The following is a 25,716-nucleotide window of genomic DNA, read 5'->3' as shown; positions in this document are numbered from 1 at the left end:
TGCTCGCTAGCGTCTACGTAGAGCGAGCGCGAGCAACAGGACGCTGACTGTCGTTGACTCAACGGCCACAGGTGTCACTGTTAACAAGCAATTTCTGATTCTTACAGAGAGTCCCTTTAAGAAATGTAATGAGATTAAGTCATTGCCTCAAGACTTCACATTGAATAATAATGCTTGTAGATACTGAGGACAAAGAGAGACATTTTTACACAACAGACCTCAGACTCCGTTGCATTGAAGGCGATGGGCTTCGTAGGGATTCCCCCCCAGAGCAGAGTGAAGGTCTCCATGTTGCTTCTCCCCTTTGTAACCTCGGCAACAGTGACGTTGGTGTCGGAGCCAAAAACCTCCCAGTGAAGAGGTCTGAAATCCCCTGAAGCCCAAAAAAAAAGCCTAGCATTACCGCCTCGTGGTTGTATGTCTCCGCCAACCAGTCAAGTTGCAGTTTACATCCATGTCTGTCCGGAATGTCTTCATCATTTCATCACTTCATCATTTCATCGTATTCGACATTTGTGTAAAATGTGGTAACACTTTTACAGGTCCGCAAATTTCATGGTAATTAGGTGATAATTAGCAAGTAACCTATTTGAAATTTCTTTGGAATTACTGCCAAATTACCCAAATATTTACCTCTAAATATATTAAAAAGTGCTTTATTATAAACATTATTTAATAATTATATGCTAAAATAGCATCTAATGGTTAAAATAGGGCCCTTAGGCTTGAGAAGCGGCTGCTCTTCATCGGAGGTGGAAAACCAAAACTAATAGAAGACACTTCTGTTCATGCACAGATCTCCATAGTGTGACTTATTGTCTACACAGATGTAACCTGGTAGCTGATGTCATGATTCAAGGAGGTTTTTAAAGACATTTCAAAGAAGTTATTTGCTAACTATTATCTATTTATCAGCAAAATAAAAGCTTATCAATTAACTTTGTATTCTTTTCCTGGAAATATATTAAATAAATTACCAGCTATTGGTAAATAGCAGAATATAATTATTAAATAATGTTTATAATAAAGTAATTTTTCGATACATTTTGAGGTAAATATTGGGGAAATTTGGCAGTAATTCCAAAGAAATTTCAAATAGGTTACTTGCGAATTATCACCTAATTACAATGAAATTTGCGGACCTGTAAAATGAAGTGTTAGTTCATCAGTTCATCCTTGAGTCAGAGTGGATGTTTGTGCCTAATTTGAAGATTTCCCTCCAGGCATCCTGAGAGATCACGTTCACAAGTAAAACCCGTAAAACCCAAAAGCATAATGCAGTATCAGCTACAGAGATACCATAAAGTATTGTGGTTAGTTACACACATGCATTTGAATAAAGTGTAACAACCACTAGCTACTTTTCTGTCTCTTCATACCTCTGTCAGAATCGAATGTGACCGTGTAGTGAGATCCTTGGCTGTCGTCCTGTTTGGTGACCTGGACTGTGTCGGGTTTGATGGACCAAAGGCTCCTCAGGGATGCTTCCACCACAGCTGCTGAGGCGGTGACTGAAATCGGTCCTAAAAAAGAAAAAAGCTTATGAACAAACATAATGGCTGGTACATACTGCACTGTGGTTTCATTAGATTAGAGCAACAGGTTTAGGGTTTTCCTTTTGTGGCTGCTAATGCTAAATATGTATGCAGTCGTGATATTTTAAGGTAATTAAAGTTGCAGTAGGCAGTATAGTTTTGGCATCATTGGGCAAAAATTCCATAATAACCTTTCAGCATATTGTAATTCAAGTGTTCTGAGAGATAACTAGACTTCTGCACCTCCTCATGGCTCTGTTTTCAGGATGACTTTGACCAATCACAGGTCATTTCAGAGAGAGAGCGTTCCTATTGAGCGTTCCTATTGAGTGTTCCTATTGAGCGTTCCTACTGAGCGTTCATATTGAGCGTTCCTACTGAGCGTTCCCATTGAGCGTTCCCATTGAGCGTTCCCAGTGAGCGTTCCTACTGAGCGTTCCTACTGAGCATTCCTACTGAGCGTTCATATTGAGCGTTCCTACTGAGCGTTCCTACTGAGCGTTCCTACTGAGCGTTCCTATTGAGCGTTCCCATTAAGCGTTCCCATTGAGCATTCCCATTGAGCGTTCCCATTGAGCATTCCCATTGAGCGTTCACGAGTGATTGACAGCTGCTCAGAGACGGCAAGGCTTCAGCTCGGCTCTGATTGGTTGTTTTCCTCCTGTCTGTGAAATCTTGCAGATGCCATTAGGAGCACCGGAGGAGACCGGAGGACACAGAGGCGCTACTGTCACGATATGGTGACCGTTTTATAAAAATAACTTTTTAATCATATTTGCTCCATTTCTACCCACTGCAGCTTTAATATGCAAGTTACAAACGCAATACATTTATTATTATTTCTTTTTTAAATGAATCGATTGCAAAACACATTACCTGTCTTTGCATCTCCGAAGCCCAGGCTGAAGAAGGTGCTGCCGCAAAGATGGCTGGCACAGCTGCTGCTGACGGTGACCTTCTGGACCTCTTTGACGGCAGTGGCATCGCCGGGCCAGGATTCAAAGGTCACCACCTGGGTAACAGTGAGAGTGAGCGAAGGTGAGGCACAGAAGCGAGAAAACCCACCTTCCTTCAACCTGCTATATTTACTTCTACCTCATTTAGTGATTTCCTACATTCTCCTAAAAGACATGAATGATAACAAACCCCATGAAGAGAACGATAATGCTAGCAATAATGCTAGCAATGTAACAGAAGGAAAAACATGAACTTTTCTAGTCAAGAAATGCTGTATCCTTTGCTTAAATTGCAGAAAGGTCTGGCTGTATTGCTGTGACTACAGACATTGGTATCCAAAAAATGCAACTGGAAAGCTAGAAACAACCTGAAAGATAAACCCTACCCTATTAGATACTGACAGAAACCACTTTATGCTACATTGTCATTAGCTGCTTTTAACAGAAATATTTAAAGGTCCCATATTGTAAAAAGTGAGATTTTCATGTCTTTTATATTATAAAGCAGGTTTAAGTGCTATATAAATACTGTTAAACTATCAAAACGCTAAATATACGGAGAAATACACACAGCCCGTATTCAGAAATTGTGCGTTTGAAACAAGCCATTAGGATTTCTGTCCATTTGTGATGTCACAAATATACAATATTTAGACCATTACACGGTTTTAAACGTAAATATTCTAAATGTGTCCCAGTTTATTTCCTGTTGCAGTGTATGTAAATAGCATCAGCTGACATGGACCCAAGCTGTTGCCTAGCAACGCAATTCCGTTGAAATGCACTAAAACAGAGCGTTTCAGACAGAGGGTAAATACAGGTATATTCCGGCAGACCGTATGAGGAAAATAAAGGGTTTTTTTTAACATTAAAGCATGTAAACATGTTCTAGTAGAAACATGAAATACAAGTATGAACCTGAAAATGAGCATGATATGGGACCTTTAAAGGTACAAAATTAATTTCATTTTTTTACTTAGAAATGACTAAAGGAAACCGGGAAGGTGTAAAATACAATTGATTCCGCCGCCTTTGTAGGTTGTTTTATTTCCCTGTTTAAATGAATAGTTCAACATTGTGGTAAATATGCTTACTCACAAATCGACGCCACTTAAATATCCATATGTTAAATATGAGGCTGGAGCCAGGAGACTGCGTTAGTTAAGCCAGAGACAGTTCATAAAGGAGAGTCAGTTTCCTGTATCTGAGACACATGGGTTTTGCTACTGCCCCTTTAGGAGACTAGCGACATGTCCTGAGTCTATTAAACCTGCAGTAGGCAGAATATATTTGGCATCATTGGGCAAAAAGGCTTGTCTTGGCTTGTCGCGGTAATCGGTGTTACCGGTGGTACACGCTGGTCAGACACACACCGGTCAGACACACACCGATTACATTATGTACCCACCGCCCCCACCGTCGTTTGGCTTTTTTTACAGAAATAAAACCCGTTTAGTTAATTTTGGCGTATCAACGCCGTGTTATCAATACAAAGTTGGACGACGGACGCGGCACACTGGCAGTGAATGCATCTGCTCCATACGGAGTCTCTGCTTAGAGTAGCAGGTGTCGCACACACGGAACGAGACAGAGTTGACAGACAAGACGATGCAAAGCGAAAAGCAAAATGCGCCTACTCGGCAATATTTCAGATTTAAACCCAACACTATAAGGGGACCATAACATTAATGAGGCCATCGCCGTGTGGAGGACGGAGCGGTCACAGCCGGTTGGAAACCTGCAGCCCTGCAGCAAAAGCTGGACCAGAGAGGCCAGACACACAGCCACCTGACGTCAAAGATCAAAGTAAGTGCGCTACACGTATTAACCGTCATCTTTTCTTGTAAAATGTCCGCAGTAATCAGTAACACTGATGTTGTCACAAGTTTATTAACCGGTGGGAAAATATCTTCACTATCACATCTCTAATCAGCTCTGATTGGCTGTTTTCCTCCAGTCTCATGCACTACTGTCATGATATAACAGTGTAACGGTGGTACTACAACTTCCGTGTCCGTCACCTGATGCCATCGGGCCCAAAAAAAACTTTTCTTCTTACATTGGGAAAGAGACGTATGTATCTCAGCGGATCATTTTCTTTTTAGGTGAATCAACTTCCCAGTACGAACACTCTAATAGTCCTTATTTAAATCATTAGGTCCTAAAAGTTATAAAATGCACTAATAGCTGAATCCAGAGTTATTTCCCTTCCTCCGTTCATGTGAATGAGAGCCAGACCGAGGCTGGAGCGAGGGCTGGGAGGCGGAGTTAGCAAGCCGCGTCGACAGCGTGACGGCTGTGACCCCGTGACCGAGACATGTGACCAAGCGGACGCTACTGCGCCTGCTCCATTTTGGCTTCATGCGCCACTGAGCAACTCTCATAGAAATGAACGTTCTCTTAATACATCCATGCTGGAAACATCTTGCTAGCACTAGCTCCGTTCAAAGGTTAAAAAAAGTCCACCTACAGCAGCCATCCACAAGCTCAATAATTAACACATTATATATATATATATATATATATATACTGTATATACGGGGGAAAGCTAGCTGGCTCAATCCAAGAAGACTTCTTGGATTGAGCCAGCTAGCTTTCCCCCGTTTCCAGTCTCTATGCTAAGCTAAGTTAACTGTAGCTTCATATTTAGCGAGCAGATAAGAGAGTGGTATCAGTCTTCTCATCCGAGTCGGCAAGAAAATGTCTGTAACCATTCACTTTACGGGGAGCTGAACAGAGAATCTGGGATGTGCTGTGTTTAACAGAAGCTCCGGGTTAGCAACGGGTTAGCAACTACCGTACATACCTGCTCCTCATCGAACACGTCGTATTCAGCCACGATATCCTGAATTTCATTGACAGCGTCGTCCGTCTGGTCTTCTGTGAAGGAACTCTCCTCTCGGAACAGGCCGATGTCGACCCTAGCAAGACCTCCATAGTCTTGGTGCAGAATTTCGAAGTAGTAGCTACAGGAAAAATGATTTTAAAATTATTTTCAAGGGGAACTGTAAAGGTATTAGAGCCATTAGAGTCATGTACTTACGTTTTATCTCCCTCTAGAGCAAGTACTTCAGACTTTTGCGATTCCGTTTTCGTGAAATCTGAGTAATATCTTGTCTGGAACGCAATCAGAGCCTGAAGTGGAGGTTGTGAAATAAAAACAAGCAAGAAAGATATTAGGATTATTATTACAAAAAAATACAAACAACTTGTAAAGTTATTAGGGCTGTCAAACGATTAAAATATTTCATCGCGATTAATCGCAAACTAAACGCAATTTTTTTATCTGTTCATAATGTACCTTAAAGGGAGATTTGTCAGGTATTTAAATCACTTATCAACATGGGAGTGGGAAAATATGCTGCTTTATGCAAATGTATGTAAATATTTATTACTGGAAATCAATTTACAACACAAAACACTGACAGATATTGTCCAGAAACCCTCACAGGTACTGCATTTAGCATGTCTGTAAAGGGGAGACTCGTGGGTACCCATAGAACCCATTTACATTCACATATCTGGAGGTCAGAGGTCAAGGGACCCCTTTGAAAATGGACATAGCAGTTTTTCCTCGACAAAATTTAGCGCAAGTTTGGAGCGTTATTTAACCTCCTTCGCGACAAGCTAGTATGACATGGTTGGTACCGATGGATTCCTGAGGTTTTTCTACTTCACTCTAACTTTATAACTGAGCCTGCTACAAATCCCAACTTGAGTTAATGCATTAAAGAATTTAGTGGCGTTAAAACAAATTTGCGTTATCGCGTTACCTTTGACTGCCCTAAAAGTTATCTGTGATTGTTTCAAATGGAAACCTGTGATTGATGTTGAACTGAACCCTCTGTTCATACCTTGTCTTCTGGGCGGCTGGAGTTGCTGAGGTAGAGCTCACATCGGTCATCACAGTGGAGGTATATGGTGTAGTTGGCGCTTGCTGGAGGTTCAAAGAAGCCTCTGGATCGTGAGCTGAAATAATTCAGGTCAAAGATGTGGGGCATGGAGTCGATCCACTCTGTCCAATATCCAGTTGTGTTCTCATTGTAGGTCCAAATGTCAGTCAGGAAGCGGGGTCTTGTGTCGTTCCACACCTCCATCTTCAAGCCTCTTCCACCTGGATTTAGAAGAGGTGCATGTGACAAAATGGAAATAAATGGTGGTGTATCAAAATTAGAGCTGAACCGAATAGTCGATTAATCGATAGAGTTGATCCAATACCGATACCAGTAACGGAAATGCGTTCGATACTGCCCAAAATTCGGATTCGGGTATCGGCGAGTACGCCAGTCTATGCACCATACCATGATTTACAGTATCAACCTAAATTAAAATCAACTTGTTTAAATGGATTATTTTATAATCTTTTAATATTATTAATTGATGTTCTTTGTAACTGACAAACTGAATAATAAAAGAAAGTTCTATTGCATTCATTCTCTGTAAGTATTTGTTCATGTTTTACAAAATGAGCCAGGCCATGCAACAAAGATAGTAATCATATCACATCCATACATGGTCAGTAGTAAACAGAAGAAGAAGAAGAAGAAGAAGAAGAAGAAGAAGAACTATATAATAATCTATTTTGAGTCATTTTTCAAGCAAAAATGCTCAACATTAGTTGATTCCAGCTGCTCAAATGTAAGAATCTGCTGCTTTTCTCCGACATATTTGATAGTAAACTGAATATCTTTGGGTTTTGGACTGTTGGTCGGACAGAATAAAACATCTGAAGACGTCACTTTGGGTTCTCTGAAATTATAGTGGGCATTTTTACTATTTTCTGACATTTTACAGACAGAGATATTAATCAATGAATCAAGAATATAATCAGCAGGATAATCGCATGTGAAATCAATTGTTAGTTGCATCTCTTATTCAACAGATGGGTGGCAAACGGTTCTCTTAGAAAGTATAAATAACCACATGAGGAATGAAGTACCCCTTTTGCTTCTTATGTAATTGTTTGCAGAACCCGATGTTAACGTGAGCTTGTTTGAGCACTCTTTTGCACAATGCACACTTTGAATAAAAACCTTTGAATCACATGGGGCGCTCTAGAGAGAGAGAGCTTTTCTAAAACATGTGCTCTTCTTCCTCTTGAAGTAAGACTCGGTCAAAACAAAGTATATGGCCCTCTGTGATCCAGGCAAAAAGCAAGGAATTTATGCTCTTATTGTTTGATCTCAATCATAAGATGACTGTTAAAGTTCATCTTGTTGTAGAAATAAAAAAAACGGCGTCCGTATCTGCTGTTGACATCAGCTCTACGAGAGGACATTTGGATGATGTATGATGAAAAATATGTGCTTTTGTCACAGTCACATAGCAGGTTATCTTTTTACAGTACACAGCACATCAAAGTGAGTCTTGATGAATCGTGACAACACGGTGACAATGAGATCGTCATCTTCAAGACAACTCTTTTGTTGACGGATGCTTTAAATTCATCCGGTGATCCGAGATGCCGACTGGTGTTAATGCTTTGTTCAGATAATGACACAGCAGCAACTATCACAACAAAAGGCAGAAGAACAGAAGAAGAGGAGGTTTTGTTCTCACCTGGGTGGACTGACATGTGGCTGTTCATCTCGTGTTTGGGGGTCCTGCACGTGATTCTGTCATCAGACACACTCTGGATCTCACAAGGCCGGCCTGAAGGAGAGTCAGCGTCACAATAACGCACAAAAAAACACAACAGCACGGGCTTCACTGAAGGGAATAGTTCACGGTAAAGTGAAAATGGACTAATAACCCACTCACCTCCGCGTCGGCTGAAACACCACTGAAACTTAGTATGCTTTTTACACATTTCACTAGCCCTTCAGGTGACACGAAGATGTGTGTACAATGACTGAATTTAGGATGATATATTTCTTTTAGAACGGTCAATTGACATTTAATCGTGATTAATTGCAAATTAGCTGGAGCGTTATATATTATATATATTCTCAAGCTAGCATGACATGGTTGGTACCAATGGAATCATTAGGTTTTCTAGTTTCATATGATGCCAGGATCATCACTATCTAGCTTTAAAACTGAGCCCGCTACAACCTACAAATCGCAAATTGCGTTAATGCGTTAAAGAAATTAGTGGCATTAAAAGGAATTTACCTTAACGCGTTATCATCGCGTTAACTTTGACAGATGTACTCGTGTCCCCCTGGTTGCATCGTTCCAATACCTCATATTATTGCAATTTCCTCATTTCATCACTTTATTTGTGATATTTTGTTGTTTTTTTTGTTGTTTTATTTTTTGTTTTCCAGTGCTTCATTTTGCAAATGGTGCCTCAAAATAATCGTTCTGTTTTTTTTTCAAGTGAATTATTTTGTCATTTTTACCTCTCCAGGCCTCGAAAAATAAAAAATAAATCTCCTTGGTCACAACCATGTGCAACCAGTAACAAGAGTTCACTATTAGACTTTGACTGCTGACTAATATTCAGGAAGAAAATAGATGATGTGAGCTCTGCGATGTGGTGGAAGTGGAAAGGGAATCTAATTTTCTTCTGTGTTGTGCATGCTTTCAAACTTTCATGACGAAGGAAATTCGTAGGAAAACGCACAAAAGATACGTTGTTGAAAGTCGTTCTGAGTGTCGAGAGAAAAAGGGAAATTTGTCTATGTACACAAATCAAATAGATTAAATTCTACCGTGAGACTGTGTTGAAATATCCTAAATATAGCGTACACTTAAACGGAAATTGATTGTTTTAGGTGGGCCTTTCTTTTAGGTGTCTAAAATAATTTTTTCTGCCGTCCCCGTCCACAGCACTGTGTGCTTTGCTCTGGTGTCGGCACTCCTGTCTGTTTCTCCAAACTGGAGGCGTGCAGACCGTCATCTACTGTAGGTAATACACTGGCTATGGATAAGTACCTCATACAATCCCACTTGAAAACACCCAAACTATCCCTTTTAGTTTCCTAATTTTAAAGCATGGAAGTAAAGGTAACACATGCCCTAATGCTGATGCTTTACCATCAGTAACATATGAACCTTATTGCAGACTTGAAGGTCTGATTAGGTAAATTACATGAATATACTTTGTGTACTGTCATTTGATAGTGTACGCTCTGCATTCTGTATCTGACTCATATTCATTTCTGGCGTCCTGTACACCTTGAATTCATTCATCACCATGTGAAAAATGTGGAAGAACTGGGATTTAATTTCGACGATGATTGCGTCAAAGAGCCCTGATTCACTGTCAAACACGTACTGTAACTTTCAACATGTTGAAAGTGACAGACGGCGCCTTATGAAAGACGGCGCTCCGGCTCGTTTGTCACGGTCTGTTGTGTCTCTAAGCTTTCACAGGATTCTTTCCTCTAGCGTGAGACAGCTCTGTGGTTTCCTTTTGTCTGCTGTGTCTCAAAGTATGCACACATTCTGTTTGTGTTGAAAAGGATTATCACCATTGCACGATTGGAACAATGTGTCGGGTTTTGTTTTGGGGAGATGCATCACATTCAACTCGTTGTACTGTGTGAAAACAATGTCAGAGAAGCTGTCATGGCATTGGAAACTGGCTACGGCTAGTTGAGTTTTTTGGTAGATTTCCAGTGTGATTACCTCCAACGAGAACACGTGCTGGGCGATCGGTTTGGTCGAAGAAGCGGCCGTGAATGGTCAACAGGGTTCCGCCCATGACACTGCCCACGGACGGGGAGACTCCTGTCACCTCTGAACAAGGGACATAACACACATTTCACTGTAATAAGAATAAATACTACAAAGGAAGTACTTTATTGTGAGCATATGTCTGTCTGTCTAACGTACCCGCATAGGTCTGAAACATGGCGAGTGTGTTCGCAGCTGAAACCCTGTACAGAGACTTGTATGGCATACTCCTAAAGATTTTAAAGAAATGAATTAATATTGTTACAGTTGTTCATACAATAACCTTGTTGTTGTGTGAAACACTTTAATTGAATGTAAAGAAATGCAAAAATTGGAGTTAACATGACCTACCTTCCATATTCATTATTAACAATGTAACTGAAATTGTGATGCCCTGTTGGAAATAAAACATGATTGTTAAAGGACAATTTGTACAGTTTCAAAATTGACCTTTAAAAAATAAATGTTAAGAGTGGCTGTAATGTGAACGAAACCATCTTACCGACATACGTCCCCGTCATTTTGCAGCTCATGTCTCCCCAGCTAGAAGACTCAGAGTCCACTCGTAGGTTATATCTTTAGAAAAAAATGTAGAAACTTTTGATACTGTAATATGTATTCTTAGTGTTCAGTTCAGTTTTATTCAAAGGTGCTAAATGCGAGACTGGGAGCATTTCTATTGCCTCCACAGGGCTCTCAACATGGCAGCGGCTGAGCCGGCGCAAACAGTAGAGAAGCAAAGAGACAAAACTCCGGTGCTTTTTTGACAACGGCTGCTAGTTGCCGCTGCGGTAACTCTTCTCTTGTTGCAGCGTTACATTTAGTTCCTTTTGAGCGTCTTTCTTATAAAACTAGGCAGAGATGTATAGCGGATTTTCATGAGCGTGCTCCGCATGTAATCTGATATTCAATTATATTTCAATGTGTTTAATATGTCTAGGCCTCTATCTCTATATGTTTCATAGGCTATGCAATGCTGTCAGAGATTATGCGATATGTTGCTGTGGAAAAAAGGCTTTGATTGAGGAAAAGAAGCACATTTGGTATTGTTTAGTATATGCACAATTTGTATGTTTTTTTGATTACGATTAATCTATGATTGATCGTCAGTGTTACCAATGATCGATTAAGGAAAGTGCTTATAATTTGCATCTCTGTGCTCAGGATATGGAATTTAGCACCTTTAACCTAACTTCATCCCACAAAAGATTCCTCAGCTGTGAGACATACAGTATCTTAACTTAACTTAATCAATATGTTTTGCATTTTGCTGTGTTTTCACTGTGATATACAAACTACTTACAGTTCATCTGAATCCGGTTTAAGCAGCAGGCACGGCATCCCTCCCATGTAGACTCTGCAATAAACAAGATCCTATTCACTGATCGATTACAAGATGACATTTTAATAAAGTTTAAATGAAGTTGGTTGTTACATAGCGAGCAAATAAACGTCTTGAGTATCTCTCAGTCTTGTGTTTTCGTAAAACATGTGAACACATTTCAACGGGTTAATTTCAACTGTTTTTATTCTGTCAAACTAGTTTCTTTAGCGTTCATTAGTGGGTCAGTCTGCCTTCTTTTATAGGATATTGACAGGATGTCATCATAAAGCTGTCAGAAATGGCCCTGAATTTAAAATCAATGATACTTTAATGCTTGGGTGAGACAAAATGCCTTACGTTAATATGAACATTTTGAAAGTATATCCGTTTCATTATATTTCTGTACCTCAGAATACTGGCGTCATTGCCGTTAGAGCTCTTGGCAGTGTTGCTTCCGTACACATCAGTGAAGAGAAGTCCTCGCGCTGTCACCAAGCTGCCTGCAGCCGTTTTGAAGTGGGTTTAAAAAATATATTTAATAGAGTTGAAGGAATGGACTGTAAATTCACCGTGTGCTATAGGAGTAAAGAACTGTACCTGGGGGACCACTGACTGGACTCAGAGTCTTGATAGTAGGCGTGCGGTACCAAACAGTCTGAGAAAAGTCACAGTAGGAATGGAAAAAAGGGCTGTTAGAAACCGACCCAAACTTGACTGTAAGATCAGTTCATTTGTAAATGAAGGTGTAAACTTACATAGAAGCTGCAGTGGTGTATTTGGTACCTGCCGCGGCACAAATTGCTGTAAGGAATGGGAACGCCGTCCACACTGACGTGGACCATGTAGCGATCACGCGGCATGGCTCTGTGATGGATGAATCATTAGATAAGAGATATATGCATGAAGTGACTTATGATAAAATGTGTTTATTCAATTAAGACAGGGATTCTCAAAGTTTTTGGCGCCAGGGACCAACTACAGGGGAAAACATTTTCCAAGGACCTCCTCATCGTAACACTGATAATGCTTACTATCATTTGTACTCTTAGACACCAAAGGAGCTATTTGTATTCTGAAACTCTTCACCCCAAAATACTTCAGACATGTTTTACAGTGATAAACAGAAACACATTTCAATTTGAATCATGTTAAACCTGCAGGAGGCAGAATGTTTTTGGCATCATTGGGCAAAACATTCCATAATAACCTTTCAGCATATTGTAACTCAAGTGTTCTGAGAGAAAACTAGACTTCTGCTCCTCCTCATGGCTCTGTTTTCAGGCTTTAAAAAATCTAGCCCGTGACGGGAGACTTTGACCAATCACAGGTCATTTCATTGAGAGAGAGCGTTCCTATTGGCTGTTCATTCAATGGAGGCAGCTGTCAATCACTCGCGAACTCCAATCAAACGGTCAAACTAGGCAGCGCTGATCAAATATGAATCAATATTCTGTTACTGTAATGCCTATTTCTCTCCTCAAATGTTTTCAGAAACATCTTATAGTGTACTGTTTAGCTGTAAAATTAGAAAGTTTTCTCCAGCTGGTGGGCGGTGCTTGGTATTTCCTCAACTGATCTCAACAACTTTCTCATTTACAGCTAAACAGTAATTTTTTTCAGATTACCTGTCTCATGCACTACTGTCAGGATATAGTAAACGTTTTAAAAAAATAACTTTTTTTATTCATATTTGCTCCAATTCTACCTACTGCAACTTTAAGATAAAATGAGATAATCCTTTATTAGTCCCACAGTGGGGAAAATTGTAATGTTATTGAATGTTAATACCATTTATTTACCTTTTTTAAAAAAGAGTGTGGTTTTATTCGACTGCATTTGGACTCAACTTAACAGGATTCATAGCCTACATTTCAAGTATTTCATCTTAAGATCAGATATTTAAATTTAAAAGTCCAAAGCTGACTTTCAGTAAGTGCTTCAACTTTAAAATAATGAACTTATTGCTGCGTGCCACAATCATATCAGAGTTTCTATTGGCCCAAAGCTAATGTGGGTGGGAGTAATGGACACAATATGCTTGTTTTATTCGCACAAATAGTCCCCTATCTGTAGATATGTACTTTTTAATGATACAGCACAATTTCATAATTTATATCAAATTATTTCCCCTGACAGAGTGCCATGGACCCCACTTTGAGAACCACTGAATTAAGAGGCCTCTCGGCCTGTAGGCTACCTGGTGACACAGGTGATCCGGTTGCTGTGTGTTGAGTCTCTCTCCACATCACAGGGGACCGTCAGCTTGTCTGACACCAGGAACACACTGTTGCCAAAGTCATCGTCTTTTGGAAACAGCTGGAACTGTCTCTCCTGGGCAAAACCTGGGGGGGGGGATGAACGCATACAAGTAAATGCAAAATGTTTTTTTCTGGATAAAGGAGTCAACAGGCAAACAAGTCCTAGTGAAGGACAACTTTTAGTATCATGAAGATACAGATGACAATGCTGCTAAAGTTTTAGATCAGGAGTTGATATTTGTCACAGTTTAGAAACAAATAATCCACAATCATAATAACTATAACTACTTCAATCTCATTTATTCAGCTGCATCTCCTCAGATAAACAGTGTCATAATATATGGTAACTAGCACAAACGAGATTCTTTGATTACTTTTTGATCATTTTTAACCAACATATTTATATGTTATAACCTGTTTAAAATCACATAGCTGACTTTAAAATAATGTCCATTATTTATTCCTGAAGATAAATTAGGTCTGTAACAAGATTTCAGCATCCTCATTGTGGATTAAACGTCACCATGAACTAACATGGAGGCTTCCATGTATCTGATTCAATCTCTTACCGCTTCCTTGGATCATGATTCGTGTTCCTCCATTAAAGCTGCCTCGTTTTGGAGTTATGTAATCAGTGCGTTGAGCACCTGAAAATACATGAAATATTACAAGCTCTGTTAAGAATATATAAAATAATGTGAGCAGTGCAGTGGGCTGGCAGCGCAGGACATTTGCGCAATTTCTGCATTTAAAAAGGCGCAACTCACATTCTAAAGGGAATAATGTCATTATTATGGTACTTTGTAGCTGTACTTTGCTACTTACTGCAGCAGCACCAGAGTGCGAGGAGGAGAACCACCGGCTTCATGGGGGACTCCATCCTGGAGGATTACCCAGAGATCCCTGCGGCTTCACCTGCAGTCTGCTGGGATGCTGCGGTGGAGTCTATATGCTGGGAAACTGTAAAACACGGAATACCAGAAGTGTTATTTTAGTAGAAAAGGTTTAACGAAAGTCCTCATACGTTAGTAGGCTACTGGCCGTAAGTCAGACTGTTTTGATAAATAGATTTAACTATAAAATGTGAAAGACTGTTATTTGGCTCAGGATTAAAGCAGGTCGACCACCAATCGGAAGTTCGTCGGTTCGATCCCCGGCTCCTCCGGTCCACATGTCAGAACATGTAAAGCGCTTTGAGTGGTCGGATGATTAAGAGTCGCTATATAAATACAAGTCCATTTACAATTACCATTTGTTCAAAATCCAGATACCATGAAGAGTTATTTAAGTAAAAAAACACCATGGAGATTAGACACAATTATGATTATTATTATTATAGAGTTAGAGCCACATCGTGATGAAATGTACTAAAATCTGTAACAACCACAAGAAATGTTGAAAAGATATTTTCAAAATAAAATGTGATTTAAAAATGAATAAAACCCACCTGTTGAGAAGGTCGTTGAGGCGAACTGTTAACTGTATCAGGTGTTCAAATAAAGAGATAGAGAGATAGAGAGAGACACTCCTGTACACAGATCACTGCACTCACTCTTTATACAACTGGCTGCTCACTGTCTCCGCCTCTCACCTGAAGCTGAGAGGAGGAGACTGTTGAGATCAGCCCATCCTCTGGTATCCATGCAATCCACCACCACCACCACAGGATTAATCTGTTGCTGAAATCAAACCAGATTTGTCCATTTCCTGTCAGAGGAAGTCAAAAAGAAGGATGAGTAACAGCTTTATGAACCACTCTGATGGAATTGAAGAGGAAGTAGTGGAAATGTAGAAAGAAGTGGGTCTGTCAGTCATGCATGTTTTGCAGGTCAAAGTGAAGTCAAGTTTTATTTTTTTCAAAGCTGTAGTTTTGTATTGCATTCCAACATGTTGCCAATACACACTTGCACAATGTACCACAAACCAGCTTAATTACAGGGCTGTTTGATTGTATTAAACTGTGTCTAAACCTGCCTCTACACGTCATGTATGAAATATAAAATGTACAAAACATAAGCACAAAAAGTGGCTACAATCGTGACAAGACCAAACAAACAAACATTATTCGAGGGGTGGACTAAATAACAGGAACACATAGACCTTTTCAAACTTGACAACATAAACAATCGAAATGAACCCCTTTGTATTTCCTGTTGCGATGTTTGCTGATGTAGTAGCTGACAGGAAGTAAACTTGGACCAAAACTGTGGACCTAGCAACAGATTGGCAATGAATAGGTCTATTATACACTATACACTAAAAAACAGTGGTTCTCAAAGTGGGACCTGGAGACCCCAGGGGTCCTCGAGGGGGTTCCCGGGGGTGCCCAGCTAAAGGGGGAATCATTTATTGATTGATTATTGATCATTTTTTATCAATTCTCGAGTGGTAAAAAATGGTTAAAATTAGCACAAAATCTGTGGGACAAATGGTATCAACCCAAACATTGCTGCAACAACTTATGAGACATAATAGAGTATGGGCATGGACATCATATACTTCTATCATAATGTTCTAAACCCTTATACACTCTCACAATTTATTTTAATTCATTAATTCATGTTTATTTCTGATTTATGACTAGAACAACTTGACAGACAGTGCTGAGCTTCTGATCTTCATGTCCCCAGCTTTCAGATGATGTACACCACTTCTATGTGACATCTACTGTTGACCTGCTATCTCCCCCTAAAAGATGGTGATGAGTTAATAACTTTCAAAACAAAAATAGCAGCAACTGGTCATTTTGCTCTCATCACCTCCTTCCTCGTCTTTTCTTCTCAAACATGATTGACAGTTTGAGCTAAAGATAGAGACAGAATGGCAGAACTGTCATAAAGTTTTTAACGTAAAAGGCTGTGGGGCTTTGCTGTTGTTCTCACAGACGTCACATTTCTTTGGTCAATTAGCTTTCCAACCCAGAGGCACCTGTGAGTAATTATGAGGTGATGTACGTTAAACTACTACTACTACATACCTTCTTCTATGAAGTACTTTGTAAATAAATACAATTGCAGTCAACAGCAGCCTTCTCTAACATCTCTGATGTACTGCAAAGCTACAGGCCGTCTTCATGTAAACCTGTAGTGAGAGGAGTGGATAGTTTACTGACATTATAGAACATGATTTTGAGGTAATAATTATTGTATTACCCTACTTTTTAAGGTTTTACTCATCACATGTCTGTCTCTCCTTGTTTGCTTTCTGATGCCATTTTCTTTTATGAGCAAGCCTGATTATGCATCAAACACAAGGAGTTACACACCTCCGCGAGCCTGTAATGCCCATTACACACCAGCAAATAAAAGGGTTAGTTGGATAGAAATGGAGAGATTATTTATACCTTAGGGTTTGTTAATACAGGAAGTGATGCTCTGTAGGGGTGTGGAAATAAATGAGGATACAAGTGAAAATAGCACAGACAAGACAATGGCAAAGACTGACGGTGATGATTAACACTGTAAACAGCATTAAAAAAATAATGAAGCCAAGAACCAGGTGTGGACGGGCCTGTGGCACACGAGCCATTCCCTGGACCTGAGCCTGCTCTGACTATGTACAGGTATGAATGAGGTGAACTACGTGACCATACTTGAATGGACACAGCCTGGTCTCATCTCACATTCATCACCATCTACTCTCTGATCACATATAAACTACATCACTGCCAAAAGGCAAGACAGATGCTTTCAAATGAAATCACGTGTGTTCAAAATGTGTCCATTTAATCTCATCCTAGCATGGCCACATAAGTGTGGAGGGATTGTGCTGGTCGACATGGACAATAAATATATATTACATCTTTATATACAATGAAATGGAGAAGGGCACGGTGGCAATTTGAGAGGGTGTTTCTCCTTTTAGTTCAATGAGTCTTCCTGCCTTAACATGATGAAAGGATGGTAAGATTCAGTAAGATTACTGTAATAGTCTGATTTCTGTCTGTCCAGCCTGTCATCATAAACTAATAATATATTGATATCATTGTATGGTATGAAAAGTCAAACATTTCCTGTCTTTGGTTTTGGTGAGGTCTGTGGTTATATGTTGTATAGCAGTGGTTTGCAAACTTTTTCACATCAGAGACCACTACATTGATACAAATTAGACCACGGAACCCTGTTTCATAAGATTTTGTCCCAGGGTTCCCCATCTGAAAATAATTTAATTAATTAATTAAATTGCTTTTAGATGTTTTATTACAGAAAGTGAATGAAATCTATGACCAAAATAATCATACATTCTGTCATTGTGTTACTCATGGATGGAATTCTAGTGAAAATACAATGATATCAATATATCATTAGTTTATGATGACATGGTGGACAGACTATTGCAGTAATGTGAGTGTTAATCATCATTGCCAGTCTTCGTCATCGTTTTGTCTGTGCTATTTCCACTTGTATCCTCATTTCTTTCAACACCCCTACAGAGCATCACTTCCTGTGTTAACACACCCTGAGGTATAAATAATCTCTCCATTTCTATCCAACTAACCCTTTTTTGCTGGTGTGTAATGAGCGTTACAGGCTCACGGAGGTGTGTAACTCCTTGTGTTTGATGCATAGTGAGGCTTGCTCATAAAACAAAATCACATCAGGAAGCAAACAAGGAGAGACAGACATCTAATGAGTAGCTGATGGGTGAGAGAATCATAGATGGAGGACAACTTTGCAACTTTAGCAGCCTCAAGTGGTAGAGAGAGGTTACTGTTTAAAAAGTAGGGTAATACAATAATTATGACCTTAAAATCATGTTCTATAATATCAGTAAACTATTCACTCATCTCACCACATGTTTACATGAAGACGGCCTGTAGCTTTGCAGTACATCAGAGATGTAAGAGAACGCCGCTGTTGACTGCAGTTGTATTTATTTACAAAGTATTTCAGTATTTCATAATTGCTCACAGGTGCCTCTGGGTTGGAAAGTTTAATTGCACAAAGAAATGTTACGTCTGTGAGAACAACAGCAAAGCCCCACAGCCCTTTACGCCAAAAACATAATGACAGTTCTGCCATTCTGACTCTATCTTTAGCACAAACTGTCAATCATGTTTGAGAAGAAAAGACGAGGATTACCTGTTGCTGGTAGTGATCTTTTGTTTTGAAAGTTATTCACTCATTACCTACAAAAATATATTTTTTTTGTTTTTCGATGGAATCATTCAGAAGAGAAAAATCATTAACATTGTCTACAAAACTACGATCTAACCCTCTGAGACCCACAATTGACCCATTTTACAGGGGGTCTTTAGGGGGAGATAGCAGGTCAACAGTAGATGTCACATAGAAGTGGTGTACATCATCTGAAAGCTGGGAACATGAATATTAATTAGAGATGCAGCTCAGCACTGTGTGTCAAGTTGCTCTAGTCATAAATCAGAAACAAACATGAATTAATGAATTAAAATAAATTGTGAGAGTGTATAAGGGTTTAGAACATTATCATAGAAGTATATGATGTCCATCCCCATGCTCTATTATGTCTCATCAGTTGTTGCAGCAATTTTGGGGTTAATACCATTTGTTACACAGATTTGGTGCTAAATTTAACCATTTGATACCACAATTGATCAAAATGATCAATAATCCCTCCAAAATACCACATTAAGACACCAAGACCTTGAGGAACACCATTGAAACCCATGCTGTGATTTGGGATCAAAAACTTTTGACATTTGGAGATTTCTGCAAGAATTGCATTTTTCGGCGATTGGATGTCAAGCACTTCTGTTCCCTGGAAACTGCTCAGAAACCCCCTTATTGTCAATTTAGCGAGGAAAGCCATCCATCCTCTGAATGCTCTAGGTCTCTAGTTTATGGCTGTAAACCTTCATGAGGCTGTGATTATCCTAGAGGTCACCACAGGTAATTTTATACAGTGAAGTCAAGTTTTAAAAAATGGTCTCACTATAATGAAACAGCTACTATGGGGACAAACATCATCACACATGAATACAGTTGGACTCATTTGATCCACAAGAGTCTCAGCTCTACAGTGAGACCCAAGTTATATAATTCCAAGAAGTATGCAGAGACCGTTTAGAACAGGCGAAAATAGCGTAACCTGCTACAGCCTCTGAAAGACAGTAAAGTCAGTCGGGATATAATAATTATAATAATTTATAACTCTATTGATTACAGCTGTGCACAACATTTTGAGTTTTGTACGGATTAAAAAACAAGATATGACTTGTTAAATAGTCCGATTTAGAGGTGCTTCTCATCGAACTGTCGACGAGAAAGCGAATAACTGTGTTTCCCAAAATATCTTCATAGGTTATATATGATATTCAGAGCATTAATATAGCAGCAAACAACTATTTGCTATGTAAAGATATAGTGGAGTAATGTCTACATATGTTCTCATCCCAACTCGTCACATACCAACTCGTCACGCCCTTTGGCGTCACTTTAGGATTAATCAACAAAACCACTATAATTAGGTTTAACAACATGGTTGGGCAAAACTACTACATTTGTACAGTGAAAATGACACTGAACATTGTGAATACGGGACACAAACAGTTGTCTCCTGGATGAAAGCCTTGTGTTTGTTGGACCCGTCCACCTCCCCTCCAGCCCGCCCTGTGTGTGTCTTTTCCATGGATGTATTAAAAGAACTGGATCCAGTGTTGGAGGCGGGGCCCCGTTCATTCCTATGAGAGTTGCTCAGTGGCGCATGAAGCCAAAATGGCTCGACTTCCATCTTGAAAAGTACCCGGATCTTCCGGTGATCTTCCGCATCCATTGGGCCCATGGAGCAGGCGCAGTAGCGTCCACTCGGTCACATGGCTCGGCCATGGGGTCACAGCCAACACTCTGTCGTCACGGCTTGCTAACTCCTCCTCGCTCCAGCCTCGGTCTGGGTCTCATTCACATGAACGGAGGAAGGGAAATAACTCTGGATTCGGCTTTTAGTGCGTTTTACAACTTTTAGAACCTAATGATTTGAAGGGACTGTTTGTAAGAATCAGAAATTGCTTGTTAACAGCGATACCTGTGGCCTTTAAGTCAACGAAAGTCAGAGTTGGGCTCGCGCTTGTGCTCGCTCTACATAGGCATGAACGAGCATCGACACACTTCAGCTAAAACCACAATATCACTCTATATTTCAGCTGCTTGGCAGTAATGTTAGCTGACCAGACGAAGGTCTCTCCATGAATCAATGCTGATCCTAGTGTTGGCTTTTCCTGCCTCAGCCTCTCGGAGGGAACAGGGGAGACACCGGAGTTTTGGTCGGAGTCGATAACGTCTTCACAAGACACGGGAAACCTCTGTTTGTCTGGAGGAGCTGCAGCAGTTATTTCTGCACAAACGTCCACTTTACATTCACTAGATATTCTCAGAGCTAAACTAACTCTTCTGCAGTGTGGAGTGTGCGCGCATGCACGTGAGAGTGGAGCGAGAACGAGCGCAGTGTGTGAGTGAAGGCAAGCAGTCAGACAGAGGAGCAGAGTACAGCAGAGACTCAGGTCCTGGAGACCAAAGCTACGGTCTCCCCCGCGTCCTCCGACCGCGGCCAACACTGTTTACAAGATGGGCTTCACTAGATACAACTTTGAGGTTTTGGTGCTTCCATGTAGTTTGTGTTGGAGTCTGAGTCTGAACAGCGTAGCCACATGTGAGCGTGCATGGGACAATGATTTATACGTGTAAGAAGTTACAAACAGTCCCTTTAAATAAGATCTATTCAAGTGTTCGTACTGGGAGGTTGATTTAACTAAAAGAAAATGATCTGCTGAGTCACAGACATCTCTTACCCAATGTTGTCAATGGGAAAAGTATTTTTGGGCCCAATGGCATCACGTGACGGACACGGTAGTTGCAGTACTGCTGTTTGGCCACTATAAAAATTGGCATCAACGACCGGCGCACTTCCCGGGGGCTTGGTCTTTTCACTCTTTAAACTGTAAAATGAGAAAGTTTGTGACCTGGCCGCCTTCTTGAGATCAGTTCAGGAAATACCAAGCACCACCCACCAGCTGGAGCAAACTTTCTCATTTTACAGCTAAACTGTGCACTACAAGATGTTTCTGAAAACATTTGAAGTGAGAAATTGGCATTACAGTAGGGGAATATTGATTCATATTTGGTCAGCGTTGCCTTGTTCGACCGTTTGATCGGAGTTTGCGAGTGATTGACAGCTGCCTCCATTGAATGAACAGCCAATAGGAACGCTCTCTCTCTGAAATGACCTGTGATTGGTCAAAGTCTCCCGTCACAGGTTAGATGTTCTAAAGCCTGAAAACAAATTCATGAGGAGGAGCAGAAGTCTAGTTTTCTCTCAGAACACTTGAATTACAATATGCTGAAAGGTTATTATGGATTTTTTGCCCAATGATGCCAAAAGATATTCTGCCTACTGCTGGTTTAATCCGACACATGTGACCTAAAACAGTGAGGACTCTGTCCATGGTTCTGAAGGAAGCTGATTGGCTGAGTGTGTCCTCTCGTGCATCAGCAGCAGCAGGTCGATATGTGTGCGCCTCACTAGAGGGCGGGAGACTCCTTGCTAAATCCTCAATTCATGAGACACAGTTACATTGATGTTTCAAGTCCTGCTTGAACAGATAAAAACTTCTAAAACTGAGACATTAAAAAAAAAAAAAGAAGCCATTTTGGATGTGTAGAGTTTAGTGAGCGCAGCAGAGCAGCAGAAGTGGAGGCTCGTCCTTTCAGCGCACATCTGTCTCCCCAGGAGGAGGGGACGGCCGACAGAGGAACAATTAGTTTTACAGCCTTCATTTGCGCCCTCCATTACGCCTCAACAATAACAGTACAATGTGGGCGTGTTCTCGCCCCCTTTTCTCTGACTTTGCACCGCCTGTCCTCCGGAGCTGTGCGCACTGTGCGGAGCAGCCAGTAGCTGCGGAGTGGATGTAGACTGGATGTGGACTGGATGTGGACTGGATGTAGACTGGATGCAGAGTTCAGCTCCGGCTCAGCCCCGTGGTCCCCCCCTCCTCCCCGGCCACAGCTCTCAGGCTCCCTCCGGCTCTGACTCCGGATAAAGACCAGAGGATGGATCTCTATCACTTGGCTTTCCTCTGCGGGGCTCTGTTGGTGGTTTGGGGGATCCCCTCTTCTCACTCTCTGGCCATCTTCCCTCCAGCTGCCCAGAAGAGCAGCAAGGTGTCCAGGATCTTTGATGGACAAAAAGCTTCCAGGTATTTCAAGGAGTTTTACGCGCCGCCGTCCATCGACAGGAGCAATAAAGCTGTGTCTAAAGACTCAGTGGAGCCGCACGACTACATGCTGTCTATCTACCAGACCTTCTCCACGGCAGAGAGACTGGGACTCAACGCCAGCTTCTTCCGCTCCTCGAAAGCTGCCAACACTATTGCAAGTTTTGTTGACAGTGGACAAGGTATGTGGAGCACTGTACATGTGAGTGTGTGTGTGTGTGTGTAGGCCAATAGTCGATGTGGGGACATCAATCTGTTTACATAGCCACATTGTGGGGACGCGCCTTCCTTTTGGGGACAAAATACAAGTCCCCATAACGTAAATCCTGACATTTTAGGGTGAAGACTTGGTTTAAGGTTAGGGTAAGGGTTAGGATTAGGCAAGTATCGGTTATGGTTATGGTTATGGTTATGTTTATGGTTAGGGTAAGTGTCCAGGAAATGAATGTAAGTCAATATAATGTCCTCTAAAGTGATGGAAACACAACTGTGTGCATGTGTGTGAGTGTGCGTGTATAACTCGTTGTGGGGATATCAGTCTGTTTACATAGTCACATTGTGGGGCCTCGCCTTCCAAAATGCAGGTCCCCATAACGTAAATCATTCAATTTTAGTGGAAAACTTGGTATAAGGTAAGTTTAAGGTAAGTTTAAGGCAAGTAGCAGTTATGGTTATGGTTACGGTTACGTTTGGGGTAAGTCTCCAGGAAATGAATGTAAGTCAATGTAATGTCCTCTCAAGTGAAAGAAACACAACTGTGTGTGCATGTGTGCATGCAGGTAGGATTGATTGAACACCCGTGACTCATACTTTGTCTCCCAGATTAATTCAGTGCAGACAATAGAGGGATTTTTCCCGTCAGATTCCACATCTCTGCGGTATGCACATCGTCCCCGTGAGAATGCATCTGACCCTGCTGCTTTAATGCTTTCCACAGATGACCTCCCACTCTCCCCTCTGAGGAGACAGCAGTATCTGTTCGACGTCTCAACGCTCTCCAAAAAGGCGGAGGTGCTGGGAGCCGAGCTCAGGATATACACCAAAGTGTCTGGGAATTTCAGGATATCGGAAACGGAGCCCGTTGACATCCAGCTCCTCTCCTGCCACGACCGGCAGCTGCTCGACTCCAAAACGCTGGACCTGCAGGATTCCCAGAGGCCGAAGTGGGAGGTGTTGGACGTGTGGGAAATATTCAAAGAGCAGCAGCACCTGAGCCAGGGGGAGAATTTCTGCCTGGAGCTCAGGGCGATGCTGGACAACCCAGAGAGGGAGCTGGACCTGCACCTGCTGGGCTTGCACAGGCACGGCAGGCCTCAGCAGAAGAAAGCCATCTTAGTGGTGTTCACCAGGTCTAAGAAGCGGCAGACCCTTTTCAGTGAAAGGAGAGAGGGGAGACCATTGCTGGGTCTGGAGAGGAAGGCCAAAGAGAGGGGCCCTGGTGCCAAAGCCAGCAGGAGAAGGAGGACGGCCGTGTCCAAAACCCGCCACGGGAAGAGACACGGCAAGAAGTCCAAATCCAGGTGCAGCAAGAAGCCGCTGCACGTCAACTTCAGAGATCTGGGCTGGGACGACTGGATCATCGCCCCACTGGATTATGAAGCATACCACTGCGAGGGGGTATGTGACTTCCCCCTGCGCTCCCACCTGGAGCCCACCAACCACGCCATCATCCAGACTCTGATGAATTCAATGAACCCCAGCAACATGCCGCCCAGCTGCTGCGCCCCATCCAAACTCAGCCCCATCAGCATCCTCTACATCGACTCAGGAAACAATGTGGTCTACAAACAGTACGAGGACATGGTGGTTGAGTCTTGTGGCTGCAGGTAGTAGATCTGACAGGTATAGCGCTTCACTTTGACCAACTCCCTGTTCGTCAGGCTCTCTGGTTAGTGGAAATCCAACAGAAGTACAGTCTGTGTAATGAGAAGTCTGCACCTGAAATAAGGAAAACTTGCTCAATTTCTTTGGAAAGAAAAACTTATTAATGCTTTTCCTGACCATGCACCCAACAAGGTCACGTTTAATACCTCAAACATTTGTTTTCTTGTTGTTTTTCTGTATGTTCTGGCCACTTCAACACCAAGTGACAGCATATTCATGGATATATGATAAGAGAAACTTATTGAAAACTCTATATCTTCTGTGTCACCAAATCAAGAAAAGGTTTAAAAGAACAGTTCAACAATTGGCAAATACACTTATTCACTTTGAAGACAACGGAGTAGAAGCGCTGCTGGGTCGTTGTGGTAATGACATTATTTTTGAAGATGATATGCATTTTGTGCTTTTTTGAGACCATATTCCACCCACGCAATGAGCCCTTCACAAGATTGAATATACACTTATTCACTGTCTTGCAGAGAGTTAGACGAGAAGATTGATACCACTCACTTGCCTGTACGGTAAATTTGAAGCTACAGCTAGCAGCTGGTTAGCTTAGCTTAGCATAAAGACTGGAAACAGGGGGAAACAGCTAGCCTTGCTCTGTCCAGCTAAAACAATATGCTGCACAAAACAACAGTCATTTTTAAAATTCAGTTTTACGCACTAAACAAACAAGATATAATGTTTTAATTAATGAGCTTTAGAGGGGCTGGTAGGCAGATTTAGTTACCTTTGGACAGAGCCAGGCTAGCCACGTCCCCCCGTTTCCAGTCTTTATGCTAAGCTAAGCTAACTGCCTCTTGACTGCAGCTTCATTTTTACAGCATTGACATGAGATCTTTTCATCTAACTCTGCAAGAAAGCAAATCATTTCCAAAAAATGTTGAACCATTCCTTTTAAAAAGAGACATTTAATATCCCCTATTTAAGAAAATTGTATCTT

At 41.2% G+C, this 25,716-nt stretch overlaps 2 protein-coding genes and 1 long non-coding RNA gene across 3 annotated transcripts in view; 2 read left to right on the top strand and 1 right to left on the bottom strand.

Annotated features, from left to right (window-relative positions):
* The window catches only part of pkhd1l1.1 (PKHD1 like 1, tandem duplicate 1), a 79,345-nt gene extending 64,091 nt beyond the window's left edge, over positions 1-15,254 (bottom strand). The window contains exons 1-19 of the mRNA XM_037795502.1: positions 15,144-15,254; positions 14,522-14,656; positions 14,266-14,343; positions 13,636-13,780; positions 12,194-12,302; positions 12,036-12,093; positions 11,845-11,938; positions 11,418-11,471; positions 10,617-10,690; positions 10,466-10,508; positions 10,274-10,344; positions 10,067-10,177; positions 8,051-8,143; positions 6,346-6,605; positions 5,535-5,626; positions 5,298-5,457; positions 2,412-2,547; positions 1,380-1,523; positions 219-373 (exon numbers count right to left, since the gene is read on the bottom strand). Coding sequence (XP_037651430.1) covers positions 219-373; positions 1,380-1,523; positions 2,412-2,547; positions 5,298-5,457; positions 5,535-5,626; positions 6,346-6,605; positions 8,051-8,143; positions 10,067-10,177; positions 10,274-10,344; positions 10,466-10,508; positions 10,617-10,690; positions 11,418-11,471; positions 11,845-11,938; positions 12,036-12,093; positions 12,194-12,302; positions 13,636-13,780; positions 14,266-14,343; positions 14,522-14,576 — 1,932 coding nt within the window. The 5' untranslated portion in view covers positions 14,577-14,656; positions 15,144-15,254. The remainder of the gene's footprint in view (positions 1-218; positions 374-1,379; positions 1,524-2,411; positions 2,548-5,297; positions 5,458-5,534; positions 5,627-6,345; positions 6,606-8,050; positions 8,144-10,066; positions 10,178-10,273; positions 10,345-10,465; positions 10,509-10,616; positions 10,691-11,417; positions 11,472-11,844; positions 11,939-12,035; positions 12,094-12,193; positions 12,303-13,635; positions 13,781-14,265; positions 14,344-14,521; positions 14,657-15,143) is intronic.
* Positions 4,210-21,584, top strand: LOC119503638. The gene is made up of 3 exons (XR_005210363.1): positions 4,210-4,220; positions 5,554-5,556; positions 21,429-21,584. It is a non-coding gene; the product is annotated as an uncharacterized LOC119503638 (long non-coding RNA).
* Positions 21,585-22,058: 474 nt separating this feature from the next.
* On the top strand, positions 22,059-25,405 carry gdf6b (growth differentiation factor 6b). The gene is made up of 2 exons (XM_037794006.1): positions 22,059-23,068; positions 23,824-25,405. Exons 1-2 carry the CDS (start codon positions 22,723-22,725, stop codon positions 24,714-24,716), a joined length of 1,239 nt encoding a protein of 412 aa, XP_037649934.1. The 5' UTR covers positions 22,059-22,722; the 3' UTR covers positions 24,717-25,405.
* The last annotated feature ends 311 nt before the right edge of the window (positions 25,406-25,716 follow it).

Source organism: Sebastes umbrosus, chromosome 15 (assembly GCF_015220745.1).
Source record: "Sebastes umbrosus isolate fSebUmb1 chromosome 15, fSebUmb1.pri, whole genome shotgun sequence".
In the NCBI taxonomy this organism is placed as follows: domain Eukaryota; kingdom Metazoa; phylum Chordata; class Actinopteri; order Perciformes; family Sebastidae; genus Sebastes; species Sebastes umbrosus.
This window is presented reverse-complemented; position numbering and strand designations above follow the sequence as displayed.